The sequence below is a fragment of the Phaenicophaeus curvirostris genome, unplaced genomic scaffold, assembly GCF_032191515.1.
Source record: "Phaenicophaeus curvirostris isolate KB17595 unplaced genomic scaffold, BPBGC_Pcur_1.0 scaffold_51, whole genome shotgun sequence".
In the NCBI taxonomy this organism is placed as follows: Eukaryota; Metazoa; Chordata; class Aves; order Cuculiformes; family Cuculidae; genus Phaenicophaeus; species Phaenicophaeus curvirostris.
In genome coordinates, this window is record NW_027206674.1 from 476600 (window position 1) to 499908 (window position 23309).

At 65.8% G+C, this 23309-nt stretch overlaps 1 protein-coding gene across 2 annotated transcripts; it reads right to left on the reverse strand.

Moving 5' to 3' along the window:
* Nucleotides 1–766: 766 nt before the first annotated feature.
* On the reverse strand, nt 767–21852 carry PRKCSH (PRKCSH beta subunit of glucosidase II). 2 transcript variants are annotated; one of them, XM_069881500.1, is made up of 17 exons: nt 21811–21852; nt 20425–20524; nt 19558–19674; nt 16849–16944; nt 16516–16570; nt 16149–16266; nt 14519–14648; nt 13250–13334; nt 13086–13158; nt 9907–9987; nt 8915–9049; nt 8736–8829; nt 7681–7750; nt 7145–7234; nt 5818–5892; nt 3547–3646; nt 767–1429 (listed from the first exon to the last, which is right to left on the reverse strand). In XM_069881500.1, the coding sequence occupies exons 2-17, from the start codon at nt 20513–20515 to the stop codon at nt 1295–1297; spliced, it is 1545 nt and encodes a 514-aa protein (XP_069737601.1). In that variant the 5' UTR covers nt 20516–20524; nt 21811–21852; the 3' UTR covers nt 767–1294. The 2 variants fall into 2 exon arrangements, with proteins under 2 accessions (XP_069737601.1, XP_069737600.1); XM_069881499.1 differs by having other exon boundaries at nt 9907–9990; nt 13083–13158.
* Nucleotides 21853–23309: the final 1457 nt, after the last annotated feature.

Below are 23309 nucleotides of genomic sequence, written 5' to 3' on the forward strand. Positions count from 1 at the left end.
CCTCTCCAAACCCCCCTAATCCACCCCAAACCCCCCTTGAACCTCTCCAAACCCCCCTTAATCCTCTCCAAACCCCCCTAATCCATCCCTAAACTGACCCAAATCGACCTTAATCCCCTCCAAACCCCCCTTAATCCTCTCCAAACCCCCTAATCCACCCCAAATCCCCCTTAATCCACCCCAAATACCCCTTGATCCTCTCTAAATCCCCCTAATCCATCCCTAAACTGACCCAAATTGACCTTAATCCCCTCCAACTCCCCCTTAATCCTCTCCAAATCCCCCTAATCCACCCCAAATCCCCCTTGAACCTCTCCAAACCCCCCTTAATCCTCTCCAAACCCCCCTAATCCATCCCTAAACTGACCCAAATCGACCCTAATCCCCTCCAAATCCCCCTTAATCCACCCCAAACCCCCCTTAATCCACCCTAAATCCCCTTTAATCCTCTCCAACCCCCCCCTAATCCCCCCAATCCCCCCCTAAACTGACCCAAATCCCCCCTAATCCCCTCTAAATCCCCCTAATCCCCCCCAAATCCCCCTTAATCCTCTCCCCTCGCGAGGGGAAACTGAGGCACGGAGCCCAGAGGGGGGGCGCAAAGGGGCTCCTTGGGCTGGGGGGGGGGACGGACACCCTCGTGCAAGGAGGGTTTCCTCGCACAAGGGAGTTTTTCTCGTGCGAGAGGGGGTTTTCTCGTGCGAGAGGGGGGTTCCCTCGTGCAAGGGGGGGGGTTCCCTTGTGCGAGGAAGCGGTTCCCTCTTGCACGAGGGGGGGGTTTCTTGTGTGAGCAGAGGATTCCCTCGTGCGAGGGGAGGTTTCCTTGTACAGGGGGGGTTCCCTCGTGCAAGAGGGGGGGTTTCTCATGTGAGCAGAGGATTCCCTCGTGCGAGGGGACGTTTCCTTGTACAGGGGGGGTTCCCTCGTGCAAGGGGGGGGGGTTTCCTTGTACAGGGGGGGTTCCCTTGTGCAAGGAAGCGGTTCCCTCGTGCAAGAGGGGGGGGTTTCTTTCACAAGGAGAGGTTTTCTCGTGTGAGCAGGGGGCTCCCTCGTGCGAGGGGAGGTTTCCTTGTACGGGGGGGGTCCCTCGTGCGAGGAAGTGGTTCCCTCGTGCAAGAGGGGGGGGGGTTCCTTGTATAAGGGGGGGTTTCTCGTGTGAGCAGGGGATTCCCTCGTGCGAGGGGAGGTTTCTTTGTACAGGGGGGGTTCCCTCGTGCAAGAGGGGGGGGTTCCTTGTACGGGGGGGTTTTCCTCGTGCGAGGGGCCGGGCCGGGGGGGTCCGTGGTGCGCGGGCTCAGAGCTCGTCGTGCTCGTCGTGCTCGGGGGGCCCGCGGCACGCCGCCGGCGTCACCAGCTCCAGGAGGTACTCGCAGCGACTCGGCTCCGACGCCGCCGTCACCGCCGTCTCCGTCCCGCACGTCAGCTTCACCTGGGGGGGGGGGGGGGGGGGACATGGGGACACCGGGGGACACGGGAACCACCCCCCCCAGGGACACAGGGAACAAGGGGACCCCCTCGAGGGGACAGGGACCCCCCCCCAGGGGACATAGGGGACCCCAAGGGATGGGGACACCTGGCTAGGGGACACAAGGAACCCCTTGAGGGGACAGGGACCCCCCCAGGGGACACCCCAAGGGATGGGGACACCCACCAAGAGGACGTGGGGACACCCCAGAGGACAGGGACACCCCCCCAGGGGACATATGGGACCCCAAGGGATGGGGACCCCCCTCCAGGGGACAGGGACACCCACCTAGAAGACATAGGGACACCCCAGGGGACAGGGACAGCCCCCCCAGGGGACATATGGGACCCCAAGGGATGGGGACACCGGCCTAGGGGACACAGGGACCCCCTCGAGGGGACAGGGACACCCACCAAGAGGACGTGGGGACATCCTTGGGGACAGGGACACCCCCCAGGGGACATACAGAACCCCAAAGCATGGGGACACCTCCCTAGGTGACATCAGGACCCCCTCTAGGGGACAGGGGCCCCCCCTCCAGGGGACAGGGACACCCACCTAGAAGACATAGGGACACCCCAGGGGACAGGGACAACCCCCAGGGGACACCCCAAGGGATGGGGACCCCCCTCCAGGGGACAGGGACACCCACCTAGAAGACATAGGGACCCCCTCTAGCGGACAGGGACACCCCCCCAGGGGACATAGGGGACCCCAAGGGATGGGGACACCTGGCTAGGGGACACAAGGAACCCCTCGAGGGGACAGGGACCCCCCCGAGGGGACACCCCGAGGGACAGGGACACCCACCAAGAGGACGTGGGGACACCCCAGGGGACAGGGACACCCCCCCCCCGCCAGGGGACATAGGGGACCCCAAGGGATGGGGACACCATGAGGACCCCTTGAAGACCGTGGGGACCCCCTGAAGACCATGGGGACCCCCTGAGGGCCGTGGGGACACCTTGAGGACCCCCTGAGGACCATGAGAACACTGTGGGGACCTCTTGGGGACCCCCTGAGGGCCACAGGGACGCTGTAGGGACCCTGTGGGGACCCCCTGAGGACCATGGGGACACCATGAAGAGCCCTTGAAGACCATGGGGACACTGTGGGGACCCCCTGAAGACCATGGGGACACCCTGAGGGCTGTAGGGACACCTTGAGGACCCCCTGAGGACCATGAGAACACTGTGGGGACCCCCTGAGGACCATGAGGACCTCCTGAGTGCCATGAGGACACTGTGGGGACCCGTTGATGACCATGGGGACCCCCTGAGGGCCACGGGGACGCTGTAGGGACCCTGTGGGGACCCCCCAAAGGCCGTGGGGACACCCTGAGGACCTCCTGAGGGCCACGAGGACACCGTGAGGACCCCCTGAGGACCATGAGAACACTTTGGGGACCCCTTGACGACCATGGGGACCCCCTGAGGGCCACGGGGACGCTGTAGGGACCCTGTGGGGACCCCCTGAAGGCCATGGGGACACCATGGGGACCCCCTGAAGACCATGGGGACACCCTGAGGGCCATGGGGACACCGTGGGGACCCCCTGAAGACCATGGGGAGCCCCTGAGGGCCATGGGGACACCGTGGGGACCCCCTGAAGACCATGGGGAGCCCCTGAGGGCCATGGGGACACCGTGGGGACCTCTTGAAGACCACGAGGACACCATGAGGACCTCCTGAGGGCCACGAGGACACTGTGGGACCCCCTTGAAGACCATGAGGACCCCCTGAGGGCCACGGGGACGCTGTAGGGACCCCCTGAGGACCATGGGGACACCATGGGGACCTCTTGAAGACCACGAGGACACCGTGAGGACCTCCTGAGGGCCACGAGGACACTGTGGGGACCCCCTGAGGACCATGGGGACCTCTTGAAGACCACAAGGACACCGTGAGGACCTCCTGAGGGCCACGAGGACACCGTGAGGACCTCCTGAGGGCCACGAGGACACAGTGGAGACCTCTTGAAGACCATGGGGCCCCCCTGAGGGCCACGGGGACGCTGTAGGGACCCTGTGGGGACCCCCCAAGGGCCATGGGGACGCGGTGGGGACGCGGTGGGGACCTTACGGTGGTGGAGCGGTTGGGGCCCTGCCAGCAGCCCGTGCCCTGCTCGTAGCGCATCGAGCGGAACCGATCGTCCTCGGGGCCCGACCACGAGCCCCACGTCCTGCGGGGACGGGGACAGCGGTCAGGGGACACGGGGGGGACACGGGGGGGACACCAGGGCGTGAGGGGGTCAGGGGACATGGGGGGACAGGGGACATGGGGGGACAGGGAACATGGGGAAATGAAGGGACAGAGAGGTCATGAGGGGACTGGGGACACGGGGATATGAGGGGACATGAGGGGACAGGGGACATGAGGGGACTGAGAACGGGGACACAGGGACATGAGGGGTTAGGGGACACGGGGATATGAGGGGACACAAGGGGACACGGGGAAATGAGGGGACAGGGAAGTCATGAGGGGACATGAGGGGACACAAGGTCATGAAGGGACTGAGAATGGGGACATGGGGACACGAGGGGTGAGGGGACACAGGGGGACAGGGACGAGAGGGCTCACGGGGACATGGAGATATAAGGGGACAGGAAGGGACTGGGAATGAGGACACAAGGGGACAAGGGACACAGGGACATGAGGGGACACGGGGGACAAGAGGGGATGTGAGAAGACACAGGGACATGGGGACATGAGGGGGCATGAGGGGAAATGAGGGGTCGGGGACATGGGGACATGAGGGGACATGGGGGGAAATGAGGGGACAGGGAGGTCAGGAGGGGACAGGGGACACGGGGACATGAGGGGACACAGGGGGACATGGGGGGACACAGGGACACGGGGGACACAGGGACATGAGGGGACATGGGGGAACACAAGGGGACAGGGGACACAGGGACATGAGGGGACACAGGGGGACACGAGGGGACAGGGGACACGGGGACATGAGGGGACATGGGGACACAAGGGGACAGGGGACACGGGGACATGAGGGGACACAGGGGGACAGGGGGACATGGGGGGACACAGGGACACGGGGGACACAGGGACATGAGGGGACATGGGGGAACACAAGGGGACAGGGGACACAGGGACATGAGGGGACACAGGGGGACACGAGGGGACAGGGGACACAGGGACATGAGGGGACATGGGGACACAAGGGGACAGGGGACACGGGGACATGAGGGGACAGGGGGGAACACAAGGGGACAGGGGACACAGGGACATGAGGGGACACAGGGGGACACGAGGGGACAGGGGACACGGGGACATGAAGGGACAGGGGGGCATGAGGGGACATGGGGACACAAGGGGACAGGGGACACAGGGACATGAGGGGACACAGGGGGACAAGGGGACAGGGGACACAGGGACATGAGGGGACATGGGGGAACACAAGGGGACAGGGGACACAGGGACATGAGGGGACATGGGGGAACACAAGGGGACAGGGGACACAGGGACATGAGGGGACACAGGGGGACACGAGGGGACAGGGGACACAGGGACATGAGGGGACACAGGGGGACACAAGGGGACAGGGGACACAGGGACATGAGGGGACATGGGGGAACACAAGGGGACAGGGGACACAGGGACATGAGGGGACACAGGGGGACACGAGGGGACAGGGGACACGGGGACATGAAGGGACAGGGGGGCATGAGGGGACATGGGGACACAAGGGGACAGGGGACACAGGGACAGGAGGAGAAACAGGAGGACACAAGGGGACATGAAAGGACAGGGACATGAGGGGACACAGGGGGACACAGGGGGACACGAGGGGACACGAGGGGACACAGGGACATGAGGGGACACAGGGACATGAGGGGACACGGGGGGACACAGGGGGACAGGGGACATGAGGGGACAGGGGACACAGGGACATGAGGGGACACAGGGGGACACGAGGGGATACAAGGGGACACGAGGGGACAGGGGACACAGGGACATGAGGGGACACGGGGGGACACGGGGGGACACAGGGGGACACAGGGGGACACAGGGGGACACAGGCGGACAGGGGACATGAGGGGACACAGGGGGACACAGGGGGACAGGGGACATGAGGGGACACAGGGGGACACAGGGGGACATGAGGGGAGACAGGGGGACAAGGGGACAGGGGACACAGGGACATGAGGGGACACAGGGGGACACAGAGGGACATGAGGGGACACAGGGACATGAGAGGACACAGGGGGACACAGGGGGACACGAGGGGACACAGGGGGACACGAGGGGACACAGGGACATGAGGGGACACAGGGACATGAGGGGACACGGGGGGACATGAGGGGACAGGAGGGGGGCCGCGGGGTGTCCCCTCACCCCAGGTTGGTGTCGGCGCCGCCGTGTTTGGGCTTCTGGGAGACTCGTTTGAAGGGGCAGAGACGGTAAATGTACCTGGGGACGGGGGGACATGGAGCCCGGGACCCCCAATCCTGACCCGGGACCCCCAATCCAGCCCCACAGCCCCCCCAAATCCAGCCCCGGGACCCCCAGGCCTGACCCGGGACCCCGAATCCTGACCCGGGACCCCCCAAATCCTGACCCGGGACCCCCCAAATCCTGACCCGGGACCCCCCCAATCCAGCCCCACAGCCCCCCCGAATCCAGCCCCGGGACCCCCAGGCCTGACCCGGGACCCCCCAAATCCTGACCCAGGACCCCCCAAATCCTGACCCGGGACCCCGAATCCAGCCCCGGGACCCCCAGGCCTGACCCGGGACCCCGAATCCTGACCCGGGACCCCCCAAATCCTGACCCGGGACCCCCAATCCTGACCCAGGACCCCCCAAATCCTGACCCGGGACCCCGAATCCAGCCCCGGGACCCCCAATCCAGCCCTGGACCCCAAATCCAGTCCCGGGACCCCCAAATCCAGCCCCGGGACCCCCAGGCCTGACCCAGGACCCTGAATCCTGACCCGGGACCCCCCCAAATCCTGACCCAGGACCCCCCAAATCCTGACCCGGGACCCCGAATCCAGCCCCGGGACCCCGAATCCAGCCCCAGGACCCCCAATCCAGCCCCACAGCCCCCCCAAATCCAGCCCCGGGACCCCCAATTCCAGCCCCCCACAGCCCCCCCAATTCCAGCCCCAGAGCCCCGCAAATTCCAGCCCCACAGCCCCCCAAATCCAGCCCCACAGCCCCCCCAGTTCCAGCCCCACAGGTCTCCAAATCCAGCCCCACAGCCCCCCCATTTTGAACCCTACAGCCCCCCAATTTCAGCTCCAGAGCCCCCCCAGAGCCCCCCAATTCCAGCCCCACAGCCCCCCCATTTCCAACCTTACAGCCCCCCCAGTTTCAGCCCCAGAGCCCCCCCACAGCCCCCCCTTTCCCTCCCCCCAGCCCCAGAGCCCCCCCATAGCCCCCCCTTTGTCCCCCCCCACCCCCATAGCCCCCCCCATAGGCCCCCCTTTTCACACGCCACGGCCCCCCCAGCCCCAGAGCCCCCCCAGAGCCCCCCATAGCCCCCCCCCGTAGCCCCCCCTTTTCCCACGCCACAGCCCCCCCAGCCCCAGAGCCCCCCCATAGCCCCCCCTTTTCCCACGCCACAGCCCCCCCCAGCCCCAGAGCCCCCCCAGAGCCCCCCCTTTGTCCCCCCCCCAGCCCCCCCATACCCCCCCAGCCCCCCCAGAGCCCCCCCTCACTCGCTGGTGGGCAGCTCGTAGCACTGGCCGTGCAGGTACCAGAACTCGCCCTGGGGGCCGAAATCGAAGGCCAGTTCCTGCTCCAGAGCCCTGGGGGGGGCGCGGGGGGGTCACTCGGGGGGCTCCAGGGGCTCCCCCAAACCCCCCCACCCCAAAAAACCCCGAGCCCCCCCCCAAAACCCTGCCCCCCCCCTCCCCAAACCTTCCCGATCCAAGGGGAAACTGAGGCACGTGGGGGCAGAGGAGGGGGCGGGGGCCTTCGTGGGGGGGTTAAAATAGGGGGTGCCCCCCCCCAAGAGGTTTGGGGGTGCCCCCCCCGCAGTAGGAGGAGTTTAGGGGTGCCCCCCCCCAAAAAAAGGGGGTCTTGCCCTCCCCAAATCCCCCCAATCCAAAGGGAAACTGAGGCACGGGAGACAAAGAGGGGGGAGGGTTCCCCACGGGGGGGTTTAAAAGGGGGGTGTCCCCCCAAAAAAGGTTTGGGGGTGCCCCCCCACCCCAAAAAAAGGGGGTGCCCCCCCCCAGGTGCCCCCCCCCACCTGATGGACTCCTCGGTCTCCTTCAGCTCCCGCTCGGCCTCCGCCAGCTCCTGACGAGCCTTCTCGGCAGCTGAAAGGGGGGGGGGGGTCACGGGGGGAACCCCAAATTGACACCCCCCCCCCCCACTAATCTCTAGACTCCCCCCAACCCCCCAAGTCCCCCCCTAAACCCCTCAGTCCCCCCCAAAAAAAGCCCCAGGGCCCCCCCAAACCCCCAAGTCCCAACCCCCCTCCAGGACCCCCCCCCAAACCCTCCAGGACCCCCCCAAACCCCCAATCCTTGCTCCAACCCCCCCCCCCAGGACCCCCCCAAATCCTCCAGGGACCCCCCCAAACCCCTCAAACCCCACGGGGCCCCCCCAAACCCCCCAGGACCCCCCCAAACCAAGCTCCAACCCCGCCTCCCCCCTCAAAAGCCCCTCGGGGACCCCCAAACCCCCAAGTCTCTGCCCCAAACCCACCCCAGGACCCCCCAAATCCTCCAGGGACCCCCCAAACCCCTCAAACCCCACAGGGCCCCCCCAAACCAATCTCCAGCCCCCCCAAAGCCCCTCGGGGACCCCCAAACCCCCAAGTCCCTGCCCCAACCTCCCCCAGGACCCCCTAAAACCCTCCCCAGACCCCAACTCCTTGCTCCAACCCCCCCCAGGACCCCCCCAAACCCCTCAGGACCCCAACAGACGCCCCCAAACCCCCAGGAACCCCCCCAAACCAAGCTCCAGCCCCCCCCAAGCCCCCCGGGGACCCCCAAACCCCCCAAGTCCCTGCCCCAACCCCCTCCCGGACCCCCTAAAACCCTCCCCAGACCCCAAGTCTTTACTCCAACCCCGCCCCAGGACCCCCCCAAACCCCTCAGGACCCCAACAGACCCCCCCAAACCCCCGAGGACCCCCCGAAATCCCCCCCAACCCCCCACAAACCAAGCTCCAGCCCCCCCCAAGCCCCCCGGGGACCCCCAAACCCCCCAAGTCCTTGCTCCAACCCCCCCCCCGAACCTCCCCGGCCCCCCCCAAACCCCCTCAGGGCCCCCCCAAACTCCCTGACCCCCCCCTCACCGTCGATGAGGGCCTGGGTGGCGGCATCAAACGGGGGCTCCGGGGGGGTCTCCTCCTGGGGCCCTTTCTCCTCGGGGTGCTGGGGGGGGGGCACCTGGAAAAGAGGGGGGGTGGGGGGGTCAGCAGGGTCAGGCCCCCCCCCCCCAAGCAGGATTTGGAGGTGGGGGGCCCCCCCAAACCTTCAGCTCCTCCTCAGCTCCGGCTTCATCGTCCTCTTCTTCCTCGGGGCCTTCCTCCTCCTCCTCCTCCTCCTCTTCCTCGGGGGGGGGCGGCGTCTCCTCCAGGGGGGGCTCGGGGGGGGGCTTGGCCTCGTCCTGGGGGGGGAAAACATAAGGTAGGACCCCCCCAAAAAAAACTGGGGGCACCCCAAAACATAGGAACCCCCCCCCCAAAGGCCTGGGACCCCCCCAAGGCTCTGACCCCCCCCACAAACCACAGGGACCCCCCCATAACACAGAGATCCGCCCCCCATAACCTAAGGACCCCCCCTAAAGGTCTGGGACACCCCCCCCCCCCCAATAACCTAAGGACCCCCCTAAAGGTCTGGGACCCCCCCCCATAACCCAGAGACCCCCCCAAAGCTCTGGGACCCCCCCATAACCCAGGGACACCCCCCCCACACAACCTAAGGACCCCCCTAAAGGTCTGGGACCCCCCCATAACCCAGAGACACCCCCCCCAAAGCTCTGGACCCCCCCCCCAAACTAACGACCCCCCCAAAGCTCTGGGACCCCCCCTAACACCCAGAGACCCCCCCCCAAAGCTCTGGGACCCCCCCATAATCCAGGGACACCCCCCCTCATAACCTAAGGACCCCCCCATAACCTAAGGACCCCCCTAAAAGTCTGGGACCCCCCCATAACCCAGGGACCCCCCCCAAAACCCAGAGACCCCTCCCAAAGGTCTGGGACCCCCCCTAACACCCAGGGACCCCCCCAAAAGTTCTGGGACCCCCCCCCCAAAACCCAAGACACCCCCCCCCCCAAAATCCAGGAACCCCCCCAAATACTGGGACCCCCCCAAAATCCAGGACTCCTCAAAACCTCAGGAACCCCCAAAATGTGGGGACACCCCCCCACTTCAAAACCCAGGAGCCCCCCCTAAAGCTCTGGGACCCCCCCAAAATCCAGGGACACTCCCCCCCCCCCCCCCAAAATGTGGGGCCCCCCACCTGGGGGGGGTCGCGGAGGCGCCCCCAGAGGCTCTGGCGGAAGGAGTCGGGGTCCAGGGGGAGCCCCCCCCCAACCAGCGCCTGCGGGAAACTGGGTGAACTGGGAGGGACTGGGACCGGGGACCCCAAACTGGGAACGGGGACCCCAAACTGGGAATGGGGACCCCGAACTGGGAACGGGGACCCCGAACTGGGAGGGACTGGGAACGGGGACCCCGAACTGGGAACGGGGACCCCGAACTGGGAGGGACTGGGAACGGGGACCCCGAACTGGGAACGGGGACCCCGAACTGGGAATGGGGACCCCGAACTGGGAATGGGGACCCCAAACTGGGAGGGACTGGGACCGGGGACCCCGAACTGGGACCGGGGACCCCAAACTGGGAACGGGGACCCCGAACTGGGAATGGGGACCCCGAACTGGGAGGGACTGGGAACGGGGACCCCGAACTGGGAATGGGGACCCGAACTGGGAATGGGGACCCCGAACTGGGAGGGACTGGGAACGGGGACCCCGAACTGGGAATGGGGACCCCGAACTGGGAACGGGGACCCCGAACTGGGAGGGACTGGGACCGGGGACCCCGAACTGGAACGGGGACCCCGAACTGGGAGGGACTGGAATGGGGACCCCGAACTGGGAACGGGGACCCCGAACTGGGAGGACTGGGAATGGGGACCCCAAACTGGGAACGGGGACCCCGAACTGGGAGGGACTGGGAATGGGGACCCCGAACTGGGAACGGGGACCCCGAACTGGGAGGGACTGGGAACGGGGACCCCGAACTGGGAACGGGACCCCGAACTGGGAGGGACTGGGACCGGGGACCCCGAACTGGGAATGGGGACCCCAAACTGGGAATGGGGACCCCGAACTGGGAGGGACTGGGACCGGGGACCCCGAACTGGGACCGGGGACCCCAAACTGGGAACGGGGACCCCGAACTGGGAACGGGGACCCCGAACTGGGACCGGGGACCCCAAACTGGGAACGGGGACCCCGAACTGGGAATGGGGACCCCGAACTGGGAGGGACTGGGAACGGGGACCCCGAACTGGGAATGGGGACCCCAAACTGGGAGGGACTGGGAACGGGGACCCCGAACTGGGAACGGGGACCCCAAACTGGGGAGCCCAGACTGGGAATGGGGACCCCAAACTGGGAACGGGGACCCCGAACTGGAATGGGGACCCCGAACTGGGAATGGGGACCCCGAACTGGGAGGGACTGGGAACGGGGACCCCGAACTGGGAATGGGGACCCCGAACTGGGAGGGACTGGGACCGGGGACCCCGAACTGGGAACGGGGACCCCAAACTGGGAACGGGGACCCCGAACTGGGAATGGGGACCCCGAACTGGGAGGGACTGGGAACGGGGACCCCGAACTGGGAACGGGGACCCCGAACTGGGAGGGACTGGGAACGGGGACCCCGAACTGGGAACGGGGACCCCGAACTGGGAGGGACTGGGAATGGGGACCCCGAACTGGGAACGGGGACCCCGAACTGGGAGGGACTGGGAACGGGGACCCCGAACTGGGAACGGGGACCCCGAACTGGGAGGGACTGGGAATGGGGACCCCGAACTGGGAACGGGGACCCCGAACTGGGAGGGACTGGGACCGGGGACCCCGAACTGGGAATGGGGACCCCAAACTGGGAATGGGGACCCCGAACTGGGAATGGGGACCCCAAACTGGGAGGGACTGGGAACGGGGACCCCGAACTGGGACCGGGGACCCCAAACTGGGAACGGGGACCCCGAACTGGGAATGGGGACCCCGAACTGGGAATGGGGACCCCGAACTGGGAGGGACTGGGAACGGGGACCCCCGAACTGGGAATGGGGACCCCGAACTGGGAATGGGGACCCCGAACTGGAGGGACTGGGAACGGGGACCCCGAACTGGGAATGGGGACCCCAAACTGGGAACGGGGACCCCGAACTGGGAATGGGGACCCCGAACTGGGAATGGGGACCCCGAACTGGGAGGGACTGGGAATGGGGACCCCGAACTGGGAACGGGGACCCCGAACTGGGAGGGACTGGGAATGGGGACCCCGAACTGGGAACGGGGACCCCGAACTGGGAGGGACTGGGAATGGGGACCCCGAACTGGGAATGGGGACCCCGAACTGGGAGGGACTGGGAATGGGGACCCCGAACTGGGAACGGGGACCCCGAACTGGGAGGGACTGGGAATGGGGACCCCGAACTGGGAATGGGGACCCCGAACTGGGAACGGGGACCCCCGAACTGGGAGGGACTGGGAATGGGGACCCCGAACTGGGAACGGGGACCCCGAACTGGGAGGGACTGGGAATGGGGACCCCGAACTGGGAATGGGGACCCCGAACTGGGAACGGGGACCCCAAACTGGGAGGACTGGGAACGGGGACCCCGAACTGGGAACGGGGACCCCGAACTGGGAGGGACTGGGAATGGGGACCCCGAACTGGGAATGGGGACCCCGAACTGGGACGGACTGGGAACGGGGACCCCGAACTGGAATGGGGACCCCAAACTGGGAGGGACTGGGAACGGGGACCCCGAACTGGGAACGGGGACCCCAAACTGGGATGGACTGGGAACAGGGACTCCAAACTGGGAACAGGGACCCCAGACTGGGAACGGGGACCCCAAACTGGGAGAAGACATGAAACCCCCGAACTGGAAAAAGACACCTCAAACTGGGAGGAGACCCCTGAAACTGGGAGCAGCCCCCCTCAAACTGGGGGTGACGCCCCAAATTAGGAAGAGACACCCCAAAACTGTGAGTTGAACCCCCAAACTGGGAGAAGACGCCCCCAAACTGGGAGTGAAACCCCTCAAACTGGGAGCAGCCCCCCCAAACTGGGAGTGAAAGCCCCTAAACTGGGAGCAGCCCCCCTCAAACTGGGAGTGACGCCCCAAATTACGAAGAGACCCCCCTAAACTGGGAGTGAAACCCCCAAACTGGGAGTCAAACCCCTCAAACTGGGAGCAGCCCCCCCCAAACTGGGAGAGACACCCCAAATTAGGAAGAGACACCCCACAACTGGGAGTGAAAGCCCCTAAACTGGAGCAGCCCCCCTCAAACTGGGCGTGACGCCCCAAATTACGAAGAGACCCCCCTAAACTGGGAGTGAAACCCCCAAACTGGGAGGGAAACCCCTCCAACTGGGAGCAGTCCCCACCTCCTCCTCGGAGACGTCCCCGTCGCCGTCGCCATCGAGCTCGGGGCGCGCTCGCAGCTCGGCCGCCGTCAGCCTTTTTGGGGGGACACAGAGAGGGGGTTTGGGGGGGTCCTGGGTGCCCCCCACCCCAAAAAAAAAAAGGGGGTGCCCCCCCCCCCCCTCACCGTCCGTCGCCGTCGGCATCCAGCGCCCTGAAAGCTTCGTCCGCACGAGCCGCGTCCTGAGCCGCCAGCGCCGCCTCGCGCTGCTCTGGGGGGGCAGCTCCAGGAGACACCCCAAAATCCAGAGACACCCCCCCCCAGAACCCCAAAATCCCAGCCCCGCCCCCCCAAAACCAGCCAGGGAACCCCAAAATATAATACACACCCCCCTCCACCCCATTCCATCCTAAGGGACCACAATATCCAGGAGACCCACCCCCCCAATTCCATCTTGGGGGGACCCCAACATCCAGAGGCTGCCTCAAAATCACAGGGGGGACCCCAAAATCCAACAGATCCCCCCCCATTCCATCCTAGGGGACCCCAATAGCCAACAGACCCCCCCCAAACCAGCCAGGGGACCCCAAAATCCAACAGACACCCCCCCATTCCATCCTAGGGGACCCCAATAGCCAACAGACCCCCCCCAAACCAGCCAGGGGACCCCAAAATCCAACAGACACCCCCCTCATTCCATCCTAGGGGACCCCAGTAGCCAATAGACCCCCCCAAACCAGCCAGGGGACCCCAAAATCCAACAGACACCCCCCTCATTCCATCCTAGGGGACCCCAGTAGCCAATAGACCCCCCCAAACCAGCCAGGGGGACCCCAAAATCCAACAGACCCCCCCCCATTCCATCCTAGGGGACCCCAATAGCCAACAGACCCCCCCCAAACCAGCCAGGGGGACCCCAAAATCCAACAGACCCCCCCCCATTCCATCCTAGGGGACCCCAATAGCCAACAGACCCCCCCCAAACCAGCCAGGGGGACCCCAAAATCCAACAGACCCCCCCCCATTCCACCCTAGGGGACCCCAATAGCCAACAGACCCTCCCCAAACCAGCCGGGGGACCCCAAAATCTAACAGACCCCCCCCATTCCATCCTAGGGGACCCCAAAATCCAACATAGCCCCCCCCAAGTCTAGGGGTCCCAGAGGAGTCCCCCCAGACCCTTCTCCCTCACTCTAGGGTGCCCCCCTCCCCAATTTTGGGGTCCCCCCCCTCCCTATGGGGGTCTCATAGCCCCCCCCTTGTTTTGGGGGTCCCACAACCCCCCTCTCTCTCACTTTGGGGGTCCCATAGCCCCCCGCATCCTTCTAGGGGTCTCAAAGCTCCCTCCTCCCCACTCTGGGGTGTGTGTCCCCCCAACTTTTGGGGGTCCCAGGGATCCCACAAACCCCACCCCGATTTTTGGGGTGCCCCCCGGTTTTGGGGTCCCCCCCTCACCGAGGCGCCGCCGCTGCTGCTCCTCCTTGGCGGCTCGTTCGGGGCCTTCGGCCTCGTCCTTGGCCGCTCGCAGGGCCCCCACGCGCTGCTCCAGCCCCCCCCGCGCCGCTCGCAGCCCCCCCAGGCGCTCCTGGGGGACCCCAAAACTCAGACACCCCCCAAAAGACCTCCAAACCCCTCCTGGGGGACCCCAAAACTCAGACACCCCCCAAAATCCCTCCAAACCCCTCCTAGGGGACCCCAAAACTCAGACACCCCCACAAAACCCCCTCCCTAGGCGCTCCTGGGGGACCCCAAAACTCAGACACCCCCCAAACCACACACCCCCCCCACCTAGGACCCCCAATCTCCCTTCTAGGACCCCCAAAGCCCCCCCAGGACCCCCAATATCCCTTCCAGGACCCCCAAAGCCCCCCCCCCGACCCCCAATCTCCCCTCTAGGACCCCCAATATCTCTTCCAGGACCCCCAAAGCCCCCCTGGACCCCCAATCTCCCCTCTAGGACCCCCAATATCTTTTCTAGGACCCCCAAAGCCCCCCCCCAACCCCCAATCTCCCCTCTAGGACCCCCAATATCTCTTCTAGGACCCCCAAAGTCCCCCCGGACCCCCAATCTCCCTTCTAGGACCCCCAATATCGCTTCTAGGCCCCCAAAGCCCCCCCCGGACCCCCAATCTCCCTTCTAGGACCCCCAATATCCCCTCTAGGACCCCCAATATCGCTTCTAGGCCCCCAAAGCCCCCCCCGGACCCCCAATCTCCCTTCTAGGACCCCCAATATCCCCTCTAGGACCCCCAATATCCCCTCTAGGACCCCCAAAGCCCCCCCCCCCGACCCCCAATCTCCCCTCTAGGACCCCCAACCCCCCCCCCCAAACACCCAATCTCCCTTCTAGGACCCCCAATATCTCTTCTAGGACCCGCAAAGCCCCCCCCGGACGCCCAATATCCCTTCTAGGCCCCCCAAACCCCACCCAGAACCTTCAATCTCTCCTCCAGGCCCCCCAAACCCCTCTCCGGACCCCCAATCTCCCCTCTAGGACCCCCAATATCTCTTCTAGGACCCCCAAAGCCCCCCCTGGACCCTCAATCTCCCCTCTAGGACCCCCAGTATCACTCCTAGGACCCCCAAAGCCCCCCCCGGACGCCCAATATCCCTTCTAGGCCCCCCAAACCCCACCCAGAACCTTCAATCTCTCCTCCAGGCCCCCCAAACCCCTCTCCGGACCCCCAATCTCCCCTCTAGGACCCCCAATATCTCTTCTAGGACCCCCAAAGCCCCCCCTGGACCCTCAATCTCCCCTCTAGGACCCCCAGTATCACTCCTAGGACCCCCAAAGCCCCCCCCGGACGCCCAATATCCCTTCTAGGCCCCCCAAACCCCACCCAGAACCTTCAATCTCTCCTCCAGGCCCCCCAAACCCCTCTCCGGACCCCCAATCTCCCCTCTAGGACCCCCAATATCTCTTCTAGGACCCCCAAAGCCCCCCCTGGACCCTCAATCTCCCCTCTAGGACCCCCAGTATCACTCCTAGGACCCCCAAAGCCCCCCCCTGGACCCCCAATCTCCCTTCTAGGACCCCCAGTATCACTCCTAGGACCCCCAAAACCCCCCCAGGCACCCCCCGAACCTCTTTCTCGAGCCGCCCCGCGGCCGCCTCCTGCGCCAGGCGCTGTTTGACCCGGAACCCCTCGCGCTCCAGCTCCGCTCGACGCTGCTGAGCCTCCCGCTCGCGCCGGCCCAGCTCCCTGCGCGGGGTGGGGGGGGACAGCTCAGACCCCCCCAGTGCCTCCCAGTAACCACCAGTGCCTCCCAGTAACCCTCAATCCCTTTCTATTCCCTCCATAGTCACCTCCCAGTCCCCCCAAACCCCCCCCAAGTTATCCCAGTTCCCTCCCAGTCCCCCTCAATCCCCTCCCAGTCCCTCCCAGTCCCTCCCAGTCCCCCAATCCCCTCCCAGTCCCCCCCCAGTCCCCCCCAGTCCCCCCCAGTCTCACTTGCAGGTGTTCTCACAGACCCCAGTCTCATACTCATCGCTGGCATCGCAGCAATCTAGGGGGAGGGGGGGGGGAAAGGGAGGGGTTCAGCATCTTGGGGACCCCCCCCAGCACCCCCCCCCACCTCTGGGACCCCCCCCCAGTACCCCCAAACCCCCCCCCGGGACCGCCTGCGATCCCCAAATCTTCCCCCCTCAAGGACCCCAAAGCTCTTCAAGGCCTCCCGAAGGACCCCCCCAAACGCCCCTGGGACCCCCAAATCCCCTCCGAGAACCCCCAAATCCCTCCCAGGGACCCCAAAACTGCTCGGGGTTGGGGGGGGGCCCCCCTCACCGCAGACGCCGTCGTTGACGTGGGCGGCCGGGATGGTTCGAGGCCGGAATCCGGCGTTGGTGCAGTGGAAGCGGCCGTTGGGGCAGGCGGGGGTGCCTGGGGGGCACAGGGAGGGGTTGGGGGGCAGTTGGGGGTGCCTGGGGGGCACAGGGAGGGGTTGGGGGGCAGTTTTGGGGTGCCTGGGGGCACACAGAGGGGTTGGGGGGCAGTTTTGGGGTGCCTGGGGGGCACACAGAGGGGTTGGGGGGCAGGTTTGGGGTGCCTGGGGGGCACACAGAGGGGTTGGGGGGCAGGTTTGGGGTGCCTGGGGGGCACACAGAGGGGTTGGGGGGCAGTTGGGGGTGCCTGGGGGGCACACAGAGGGGTTGGGGGGCAGTTTTGGGGTGCCTGGGGGGCACACGGAGGGGTTGGGGGTCAGTTCTGGGGTGCCTGGGGGGCACACAGAGGGGTTGGGGGCACTTTTGGGGGGCCTGGGGGGCACACAGAGGGGTTGGGGGGCAGTTGGGGGTGCCTGGGGGGCACACAGAGGGGTTGGGGGGCAGGTTTGGGGTGCCTGGGGGCACACAGAGGGGTTGGGGGGCAGTTTTGGGGTGCCTGGGGGGCACACGGAGGGGTTGGGGGTCAGTTCTGGGGTGCCTGGGGGGGCACACAGAGGGGTTGGGGGCACTTTTGGGGGGCCTGGGGGGCACACAGAGGGGTTGGGGGGCAGGTTTGGGGGGCCTGGGGGGCACACAGAGGGGTTGGGGGCAGGTCTAGGGGGCCTGGGGGGCACACAGAGGGGTTGGGGGGCAGTTGGGGGTGCCTGGGGGGCACACAGAGGGGTTGGGGGGCAGTTTTGGGGTGCCTGGGGGCACACAGAGGGGTTGGGGGGCAGTTTTGGGGTGCCTGGGGGGCACAGGGAGGGGTTGGGGGGCAGTTGGGGGTGCCTGGGGGGCACACAGAGGGGTTGGGGCAGTTTTGGGGTGCCTGGGGGGCACACGGAGGGGTTGGGGGCAGTTTTGGGGTGCCTGGGGGGCACACAGAGGGGTTGGGAGCAGTTGGGGGTGCCTGGGGGGCACACGGAGGGGTTGGGGACAGTTTTGGGGTGCCTGGGGGACACACGGAGGGGTTGGGGGGCAGTTGGGGGTGTCTGGGGGGCAGAGGGAGAGGTTGGGGGCAGTTTTGGGGTGCCTGGGGGGCACACAGAGGGGTTGGGGGGCAGGTTTGGGGTGCCTGGGGGGCACACAGAGGGGTTGGGGGGCAGGTTTGGGGTGCCTGGGGGGCACACAGAGGGGTTGGGGGGCAGTTTTGGGGGGCCTGGGGGGCACACGGAGGGGTTGGGGGGCAGTTTTGGGGGGCCTGGGGGGCACACGGAGGGGTTGGGGGGCAGTTTTGGGGGGCCTGGGGGGCACACAGAGGGGTTGGGGGGCAGTTGGGGGTGCCTGGGGGGCACAGGGAGGGGTTGGGGGGCAGTTTTGGGGTGCCTGGGGGGCACACAGAGGGGTTGGGGGGCAGTTGGGGGTGCCTGGGGGGCACAGGGAGGGGTTGGGGGGCAGTTTTGGGGTGCCTGGGGGGCACACGGAGGGGGTTTTGGGGTCTAGTTGGGGTTTTTTGGGATCCGGTTGGGAATTTTGGGGTGCAGGGGTGTGTTTTTGGGGATCCGGTTGGGCTTTTTGGGGTGCAGGGAGATGTTTTTGGGGTCCAGTTGGGGGTTTTGGGGTCCAGTTGGGGGTTTTTGGGGTCCAGTCGAAGGGGTTTTGGGGTCCGGTTGGGGATTTCTTGGGGTCCGGCTGGGGATTTCTTGGGGTGCAGGGCAGTGTTTTTGGGGTCTGGTTGGGGATTTTTGGGGTGCGGGGGGCTGCTTTTGGGGTCCCGTTGGGTTTTTTGGGGTCCAATTGGGGCTTTTTGGGTTGCGGGGGGTTGTTTTTGGCGTCCGGTTGGGGATTTCTGGGGTCCAGTTGGGGGTTTTGGGGTCTGTTTTGGGGGTTTTTAGGGTCCGGTGGGGGTTTTTGGGGTCCGGTTGGGGGTGTTGGGGTGCAGGGGGGCGTTTTTGGGGTCCAGTTGGGCTTTTTGGGGTCCGGTTGGGCTTTTTGGGGGGCAAGGGGGTGTTTTTGGGGTCCGACTGGGCTTTTTGGGGATCCGGTTGGGCTTTCTGGGGTGCAGGGGGGGTGTTCTTGGGGTCTGATTGGGTTTCTTGGGGTCCGGTTGGGATTTTTGGGGAGCAGGGGGTGTTTTTGTGGTACAGGGGGATGTTTTTGGGGTCCAGTTGGGTTTTTTGGGGTCCGGTTGGGGAGTGTTTTTGGGGTCCGGTTGGGTTTTTTGGGGTGCAGGGGGGGTGTTTTTGGGATCCGGTTGAGGATTTTGGGGTGCGGGGGGGTGTTCTTGGGATCTGATTGGGTTTCTTGGGGTCCGGTTGGGATTTTTGGGGTGCAGGGGGTGTTTTTGTGGTACAGGGGGATGTTTTTGGGGTCCGGTTGGGGTTTTTGGGGTCCGGTTGGGATTTTTGGGGTGCAGGGGGGTGTTTTTGTCGTACAGGGGGATGTTTTTGGGGTCCGGTTGGGGTTTTTGGGGTCCGGTTGGGGTTTTTGGGGTCTGTTTTGGGGGTTTTGGGGTGCGGTCTGGGATTTTTGGGGTCTGTTTTGGGGGTTTTCGGGGTCCGGTTGGGGTTTTTGGGGTCCGGTTGGGGTTTTCGGGGTGCGGTTGGGGTTTTCGGGGTGCGGGGGCTCTGACCGGGCTCGTCGGAGCCGTCGGGGCAGTCGCAGAAGTCGTCGTTGACGCGGGCGAAGGGCAACGAGGCCGAACCGTCCAGGCAGGTGAAGGGCCGCGACGCCTCGTAGAACGGCAGGTCTGGGGGGGCCAGTGCCTCCCAGTAACCCCCAGTGCCTCCCAGTAACCCCCCAGTGCCTCCCAGTAACCCCCCAGTGCCTCCCAGTAACCCCCAGTGCCTCCCAGTGCCCCCAGTGCCTCCCAGTAACCCCCAGTGCCTCCCAGTAACCCCCCAGTGCCTCCCAGTAACCCCCCAGTGCCTCCCAGTAACCCCCAGTGCCTCCCAGTGCCCCCAGTGCCTCCCAGTAACCCCCAGTGCCTCCCAGTAACCCCCAGTGCCTCCCAGTAACCCCCCAGGACCACCCAGTGCCCCCCCAGTCTCTCCCAGCGCCCCCCCAGCGCCCCTCCAGCACCACCCAGTGCCTCCCCAGTCCCTCCCAGTCCCTCCCAGCACCACCCAGTGCCCCCCAGTCTCTCCCAGTGCCCCCCCAGTCTCTCCCAGTGCCCCCCCAGTGCCCCCCAGTCCCTCCCAGCACCACCCAGTGCCCCCCCAGTCCCTCCCAGCACCACCCAGTGCCCCCCCAGTCCCTCCCAGCACCACCCAGTGTCCCCCCAGTCTCTCCCAGTGCCCCCCCAGTCCCTCCCAGCACCACCCAGTGCCCCCCCAGTCCCTCCCAGTGCCCCCCCAGTCTCTCCCAGTGCCCCCCCAGTCTCTCCCAGTGCCCCCCCCGTGCCCCCCAGTCCCTCCCAGCACCACCCAGTGCCCCCCCAGTCTCTCCCAGTGCCCCCCCCGTGCCCACCAGTCCCTCCCAGTCCCCCCCAGTCCCTCACTGGAGAGCGAGACGCCCCGGGGCCGCGTCACCTCCAGGGTTCCCGGCAGCACCGGCGGCAGCAGCAGCAGCAGCAAGGAGGGGGGCAGCATGGCTGGGGCCTACAGGGACCGTATAGAGACCCTATAGAGACCCTGGAAACCCCCATAGAGACCCCCCTCCATAGAGACCCCCCTCCATAGAGACCCCCCTCCATAGAGACCCCCTATAGAACCCCTCTAAAGACCCCCTAAAATAAACAGTCCCTATAACGCACCTATAGAGCCCACAAAGACCACCACTGCGGAGCCCCTATAGAGTTCCCTGCTACAGACACCCCCTATAGAATCCCTATAGAGACCCTCCACTATAGACACTCACGGGACCTCTACAAAAATCGCTATAGAAACTGCCTTAGATTTTATATGCTCTGCTACAACCCACATAGTCGTTCTATAGCTCCTTACAGAATCCCTATAAACTTCTATAGGCCCCCATACGCTCTCTATAGCCCCTTATAAAACACTTATATCTCTATACGCCCCCACAACCCCTCCTATATCCCACTACAGCCCCCACAGTCATTCTATAACCCCTATAAAATCCTCACACGTTCCTAAAAATACACACGACTTTTCCTATGCCGTCCTATACTTCCTACAGTCACCTTATAGCCTCTTATAAAACCCTTACAGACCCCTATAGGCACTCACAACCCCCTGCATATCCCACTATAGATCCCGTATCCCCCACCAGGCCCCCTATAGGCCCCCCATTCCGCCCTACAGTCACCCTATAGCTTCCCACAACCCCCCATAGTCATCCTATAGCCCCTTATAGAAATCCTATAGATCCCTAGGGGGCCCCCACAGCTCCTCCTCTATGCCACTGTAGTCCCCATAGTCATCCTATAACTGCTTATAGAACTTTTACAGACCCGTGTGGGTCCCCATAGCTCCCCTATATCCCACTACAGCCCTCATAATCATTCTATAGCCCCTTATAAAACCCTTATAGACCTCTAGCAGTCCCCACAGCCCCTCCTATATCCCACTATAGGCCCCATAGCCCCCTATAGACCCTTACAGAAGCCATATAAACCCCTAGGGGCCCCCACAGCTCCCCCTATACGCCGCTATAACTCCCATAATCATCCTACAGCCTCTCATAGAATCCCTATAGACTCCTATAGGCCCCCATAGCCCCTTCTATATCCCGCTATCGGTCCCATAATCATCCTATAGTCCCTTATAGAACCCCCATAGACCCCCATAACCCTTCAATATCCCCCTATAGTCTCCATAGCCCCCTGTAGCCCCTTATAAAACCCCTATAGGCCCCCATAGCCCTACTAGAAGCCGCTATAGGCCCCACAGCTCCCTATAGGCCCTATAGGCCCCCTCGGTACCGCGAGGCGCTCCGCGCGCGCCCGGTTCAGGGTCCACACGGCGGAACCGGAAGCCTCAGAGGGGCCACTTCCGGTCTCTTCCGGATGCCGCCATGTTGAGTGTGGAAGCCGCCGGCGCCGCCATCTTGGGTGTGTCGAGGCAGCCAATGAGCGGCCGAGCGTCCCGTTGCCATAGAGACAAAGGGGGGGGCGAGGGGAGCAGCAGCCGGGGTGGCACGTGCGTGGGGGGGGGGGAGAATTGGGGGGGCTTGGGGGGGTCTGGGGGGTTTTGGGGGGCATCAAGGGGGTCTGGGGGCTTGGGGGGGCTGGGGGCATAGGGAGAGCCCGGGGGTGGATCGTGGGGGGGTAGGGGGGGGCACTTGGGGGTCTGGGGGGGGTCATTGAGGGGTTGCAGGGGGGTTTGGGGGATCCTGGGGGGCACTTGGAGGGCTGGGGGGGCATTTGGGGGGCGGGGGGGGGTCATTCAGAGGTCCTGGGGGATTTGGGGGTCCTTGGGGGGGTCATTGAGGGGTCCGGGAGGGGGGGTTGTGAGTCTTGGGGGACACTTGGCGGTCTGAGGGGGTCCCGGGGGGCACTTGGGGGTCTGGGGGAGGTCATTGAGGGGTCCTGGAGGGGTTTGGGGGTCCTGGGGGGGGCAGTTGGGGTTCTGGGGGGGTCATTGGGGGGTCCCGGGGGGGCACTTGGGGGTCTCGGGGGGGCATTGAGGGGTCCTGGGGAGGTTTGGAGGCTCCTGGGGGGGGCACTTGGGGGTCTGGGGGGTCATTAGGGCTCTGGGGGGGGTCATTGGGGGGTCCTGGAGGGGTTTGGGGGTCCGGGGGGGGCACTTGGGGGTCTGGGGGGTCATTAGGGCTCCGGGGGGGGGTCATTGGGGGGTCCTGGAGGGGTTTGGGGGTCCTGGGGGGGGGCACTTGGGGGTCTGGGGGGGTCATTGAGGGGTCCGGGGGGGGGGGGAACTAGGGGTGTAGGGGGGGGGTCGGGTGTCCTGTGGGTAGGGGGGTGTCTGGACCCCCCCCCCATCATTTCTCTCCCCCTCCCCCTAGAGTCTGGGAGCTGCTCCAAGCCACCCCCCCCCCAACCATGGGGACCCCCCGGTGCCCCCTGCCCCCCCCCGGGCCCCCCCCGGGGCTGCGGGCTCAGCACCGGCGGCTGCAGCAGGACCTGGGGGTGGCCCTGGCGGTGAGGGGGGGGGCGGGACCCCCGAGACCCCCCCCGCGCCGGGACCCCCAGAACCCCCCTGGCCTCCCCTGGGACCCCCTGGGACCCCCCTGACCCCTGGGACCCCCCTGACTCTTGGGACCCTTGTGACCCCCACGACCCCCACGACCCCCCTGACCCCTGGGACCCCCCTGACCCCTGGGACCCTTGTGACCCTCATGATCCCCCCCGACCCCTGGGACCCTCGGTGACCTCTGTGACCCCATGACCCCAATGACCCCTGGGCCCCCCCGACCCCTGGGATCCCCTGGGATCCCCATGTCCCCCCATGTCCCCTGGGATCC